Here is a 6000-nt window from a genome sequence, read left to right on the forward strand (position 1 = left end):
GAAAATGCTGAATTTGGTTAATTTTGATTTTATAATCAATAAAAAATTACATGCTGGTAATATTTTAATGAAAAACGGTCAGAAAAAAAAAATTTGAAAAAAAAATCCAAAAGCAATTGTTTTGTCAACACAAGCAGAAAGTTTTTTTAATCATCCAAATCGGATGCTCAGTTTTCTCAAAAACTGCCATTTTTTGTACATTCAGTTCTGTATCTACAAAATTGCTGGACCTGCCTTTTTCACAAACTAATTACCCCTCCTTTCAATCATTACAAATTGAATGTTTTTTGGATCATTCAAATCGGATATTCGGTTCTCTCAAAAACTCGACTTCTATTTTTTGCACTCTTTGCTCCGTAACTCCGTAACGGCTAGATCTGCCTTTGCCAAAAACTAATCAGCACATTTCTCTATACTGTCAATAGAATTCGAATATTTTTTGAACCATTCAAATCGGTTGATTCGTGCGCCCTAAAACGTAGACGAAAAATTGCGGAAACACAAAACACACACACATATCCATTTTTTCTGAGGTATGCCAAATTGTTCAGAAACCTCTGAAACGTAAATATATTTTCAAAAATTTTCATTTTCGATTTTTGGCCCATCACTATAACTTACCTTAAGGAAAGTTAATAGATATATTTGAAGATTGCTTGAAACTTATGAACGTTCATAAGTTTCTAGTTATGACATCACAAAATGTCAGCTTTATGTTTATAATTACAATATTACAATTGTGTTTTGCTTATTTTAATCCATTACAATTAAAACAAATTTACAACCGAAGATGACAAAATAGTAAAGAATATTAAAGACTGTTGTTGATGTTAATGATAAAGTTCAATTACCAAAATCATAGACTTCTCTCTCTGACTTTAAAATATTTCTTTATTTAAGCATACATTTATTTTGCAAAATAGCTTATAAGATCAAACTGTGTATTGATTGTTATCTACGAAAATAAAAATTAAAATTAAGTTCAAATAACAAATTTAACTTATCCTACTTTTTATTGGCTATTTGATGTTTTATCAAAAAGCCTAGTCACTTTTCTTCTCTGCTATTATATGTTTTATCCATGATTTCTTCTTGGTATAACACTGATTCGAGCTTGAACACACATTACACGCCTCTTTTCGTAAAATAATATAACATTTACCAAAACAAATGTAGTTTTGGTACTGATCATAGGCATATAATTTGCGATATCCGAGTATACTGGACTATCTTTTATTCGGTAAGTGCCTGCGTAAACTGGACATTTTATACGTGGGTTTACCTATTCAAAAAATATTAATATTATACACAAAGGTATTTATAACCAAATTACAAGTCTATATAAATGTGTTATAATTATAAAATTAATTAAAATATACTAAGCTAAAACTCGTATCTTCGTAATAAAGGTCGTATGTCTTTAGACAGGTCATTAATTTTCACGTTACGTTCATGTAACTTGCATAAATCTTTTCACTTATTTTATGTATATATATTAGAATGGTCCAAGGGCTCAAATGGTTCCAAATTGATGAAAAACAATTCTCTGAAGTTTTAGCTCTTAATATTAACTCTCAGATAGTGCGCAATTCAATCAAACTTCGTATGGAAATAGCATGGAAAAAAATTTGAAAATTAAAAAAAAAATTTTTTAGGTATGACTTAGCGACAAATGAATGAAAATTTGTGTCATTTTTTATTGAAAATTCGACTCTCCGCTAAACTTTTAAACCAGCCACTCTCTTGATTCTTACGACGTCTCTATCTGGAGATACACGGCAATGTTTGAAAATCCATAACAAAAGTATTTATATACGGTGCAATATTTATAAAAAAGTACCCATGAAATTTATATTTTGCATTAGTTAAATATTTTTTAATAAATCAATAATGTACCTACTATTTCAAAAAATCCCCTTAAAAATAAAAATGAGACATTGGATCTGTTTGCTCCTGGTTGTCCGATTTTACCCCGGTTATGGGGTAAAAAGAACTGATAAAAAATTTAGGAGAAATATTAAAAACACGCATTTCTATGATTAGGAATTAACTGGAAATTTTACTGGCATAGTTTGATAATCGTTTGTTTGATCCTTGTTATGTGTTGTGATGTAGTTCATTTGATTTTGTTACTATAATTACTTGAAATCAAAATGGACCTTTGTGATCCACCCTACCCTGTATGGAAACAAGAAATTAAATTTCCAGATATATTTAATGTAAGCTTACCGTTCTCATAAATTTTGAGTACAAAGCTTTCTCGTCTTCCAACAATTTGCAAACATCTCTTTCCTTTAGTTCTTCGATAAAAGGTATACATTTGTTTATATTTGTAGCATCTTGACATCGAAGAACTGATACTTTTCCAACCCAAGATGGTTTTGTAATATTTTCCATGAATTGTATCTCTCCATTTATCACAAAACTGTTCTTATCTATCTATAATGAAATTCATTAAATTTATTAATTTGTTAATAACACCAATTCTCATTGCTACAATACAAAATATGCAAAGGATTTCTAATTAAACAAGCACAACTTTAAGTAGAAACTTTGAACATTTTTGTGTATTATTATTATTTTTCTCAATATGAATTTTTAGTTTCATAATTCATATCGAAAGTGGTATGAGGGTGGGATAGGAAAATTAATTTTTGTATGAAAATCTGTATTTAATATAGTTAAGCTAATCTAACAGCAATTATGCAAGATTAGGATCAGTAAAAAATAAAATTAACAAGCATGTAAAAATAGATTTTTAACTTCCCGTAGGGTAAGTTATTGTAATGGGCCGAAAATCGAAATTGAAAATTTTTACATCTCTCGAAGTTTTGAAGGTTTCTGAACATTTTGGCATACTTCAGAAAAAAATGGATGTGTGTGTGTGTATGTATGTATGGATACAATTTTTCGTCCACGTTTTCGGGCGCACGGATCAACCGATTTGAATGGTTCAAAAAGCATTCGATTTCTATTGATAAGTAGATGTGCTGATTAGTTTTTGGCTAAAGCAGGTCCAGCAGTTACGGAGATAAAGAGCAAAGAGTGCAGAAAATAGAAATCGAGTTTTTGAGAGAACGGAGCATCCGATTTGAATGATCTAAAATACATTCAATTAGTAATGATTGGGAGAAGTGGTTATTAGTTTTTGGCAAAGGCAGGCCCAGCCATTTCAAAGATACGGAGCTAAATGTACAAAAAATGGCAGTTTTTGAGAAAACTAAGCGTCCGATTTAATTGATTCAAAAAACTTTCTGCTTGTCTTAACGGAATAATAGATTTTGGAAATAAAAATTTTTGTTTCAACTTTTTTTTTTAATTTTTTGTATATCGAAAATAATTCAGATTTTATTGTTAATTCTGCTTATAGTTCTAATATACTATAAACAAATAATTTCAACTTTGCAATTCAGTTTATATAATTCTTATAAATATTAGACAATGTTACAATATTTCAAAACATTCAGTATTCCTCGATCATTTTGTTACGGTATGGGAAGTTCCAGCAATTTGCCTTAAGGCACGATGCCACACACCCCACTAGTTTGATACATATATTAATAAGTTACTTTGTAATAATAAGGTGCATTATAATGTAATATATACTGTTCTCGTATTTTCATCTATAATTTATGAGGCTAATAAAGAAATAAATTTTGTGTTTGTTACCTGAGTTATGCGCATATCTGGAACATTGATACTCAAATTATTTTCACCTGGACAATTTCCAACTCTTGTTACTTTGAACACGACCTCCGAATCAGATAATCTTTTGAAAAAAATAAAATTAAAACTTTACTTTAAATTTTGTTAATTTGCAAAATTTTCTAGATAAAAATAACTGTTTAAAGACTGTTATCCAGTGCTCTTCGGAAAGTATTATTTAATTACTAAATAATTCTATTTTAAAGCAAATCAATATTTTAAATTCTTTTAAATTAATGCAAATGTTTAAATAGTAAGTAAACCATATATGACACTAATCGACACGAATTTCACAAACTTTGAATTTGAAAAATATTGTTAGAGTTAATGATACAATTGAAAAAAATATAAATTTAATTTCTATTTGTTTAAATGCAATCGACTTAAAATATATTATAATTTTTATTAGACTTACTGAACATTAAGCAGTAACAGTTGAACAATGTAAATAATTTGTGGTTTACATCGAAACATTGTAAAATGAAATAAATTTAACGTATATTGATGTACTTTTATAAACCAGATTTTCATAAATCAACGTTTCCACTAACATTAAAAACACATCAAAATCCGCAAGAATAATCACATAATCATCTGTCTAAATACGGAATTTTAGCTAAACTAAATATCTTTCTTATTACTCAATGACGCAAATACAGTTTGATTTTAGTAATCAGAAATGTACCGTAACTGATTTTCTGACGAAAAGTAGAGAAATGAAATAAGTAAGCAGATATTACATATTTTATTTGTTATTGGTTAAATTATGGAAATTTGATGAATCATCTTGTTGTGGATAAATTAGTGCATAATTGGGCCATGTTTTGGTAGTTTGAGTCGCACTCGAATGACCATGATCATGTAATTCGTTCAAACAATCTCGTTGCTTCATTATATTATTTATTTCGTTTATAAACCATTTTACTATCATATGATGATTTTGATTTGAAATATTTTCAATATCATCGTTCAATATATTTTCGGGAAAATCTAGACGAATTAATCTAATTGTATAATTTGACTTAAGCTTATAATAGGGAATAATAAGTATTTTTGGAATTCATAATTCAGTTTTGGTACATATCTAAATAAACTAATGACTACTAATGACTTATATTTTTTTTCAATTTTAGATAAGGAAAAATATATCTATATGCAAAGTATTAATTATTGCCTAAAAATAATAAAAACGATATATATGCATATAATATACTATAACAATATATAACAAAACAGAATTTTTGAAAAATACATATATTTTATATTTAATCCATTTTAAGCACTGTGTTATTTATTATACAACTCATAGCCTAAAATAGACTGAAACATTTAAATTTTTTAATTAATGCAAATAATATAACTTAAGGTAGGGCGGGCACAAACGTCCTATTTGACTATGACAACTTTCATATTTTGTACATTCAAATTTCCAGCTAATTTATCCTTGTAGAATATGTTGTTTGCAGTTTTTCAAACAGTTGTGCCTTGGTTCCTTTTACCCCATGCACTGACAATGAGTAAAATGCGACGACCAGGGGACAAACACGTCCAAAGTCTTATTTCTAATTTTAGAAGGATTTTACGAAATAATAAATATATATATAACTACAATATTTAACCAGTGCAAAATATAAGTTTTATGGATACACTTTTTCAGAGATAACACTGTATATAATGTTGATCTGGTATTTTGTCAGAAATATTCAACAGCAGAGTTGGAATAACTATTTAGTTAATTTAACTTTTGTAAAATTGCTTTTTTAACTTAATTTACTTTTTTCTTTACTATTTTTTATAGTTTGCACTTCAGTGTAAATGTTTAATTGGTTCTTTTTAACTCACCCACGTTCAAGCTTTTATGTAGGTTATACAATAAAAACTGTTGAATCTAACTAAAAACTAGCTGTAAGTGGAATTCTGTCTTAAGGCAATTAGGGCATCGTGCCTTAAGGCAAATTGCTGGAACTTCCCGTACCAAAAATTATTATTTTTTTAAAAACGATTAACATTTTTGAAAAAATTTTACTTTGCAAAAATAAGATTTTTGAGAAACTATAAATTGGACAAAGAATTACTTTTTCTTGAAAAAAAAATTTTTTCAAAAAAAAAAATTCTAAAAAAAATTTTTAAATTTTTTTTTTTTTTTGAAAAAAAATGTTTTTTTAATTAACTTCCCGTAGGGCAAGTTATAGTAATCGCAAAAAAATCGAAAATGAAAATTTTTATATATCTTTACGTTTCAGAGGTTTCTGAACATTTTGGCATACCTTAGAAAAAATGGATGTATGTGTGTGT

General features: G+C 27.6%; 1 protein-coding gene across 1 annotated transcript in view; it reads right to left on the reverse strand.

Moving 5' to 3' along the window:
- Positions 1–1075: 1075 nt before the first annotated feature.
- LOC113367381 (glycerol-3-phosphate acyltransferase 1, mitochondrial-like) overlaps positions 1076–6000 on the reverse strand; it is a 47648-nt gene continuing 42723 nt past the window's right edge. Inside the window, exons 16-17 of the mRNA XM_026608993.1 lie at positions 2230–2439; positions 1076–1282 (exon numbers count right to left, since the gene is read on the reverse strand). Coding sequence (XP_026464778.1) covers positions 1076–1282; positions 2230–2439 — 417 coding nt within the window. The remainder of the gene's footprint in view (positions 1283–2229; positions 2440–6000) is intronic.

Source organism: Ctenocephalides felis, unplaced genomic scaffold (genome assembly GCF_003426905.1).
Source record: "Ctenocephalides felis isolate EL2017-DRISC unplaced genomic scaffold, ASM342690v1 CF-g0.4_SCAFFOLD_01170, whole genome shotgun sequence".
NCBI lineage: Eukaryota > Metazoa > Arthropoda > Insecta > Siphonaptera > Pulicidae > Ctenocephalides > Ctenocephalides felis.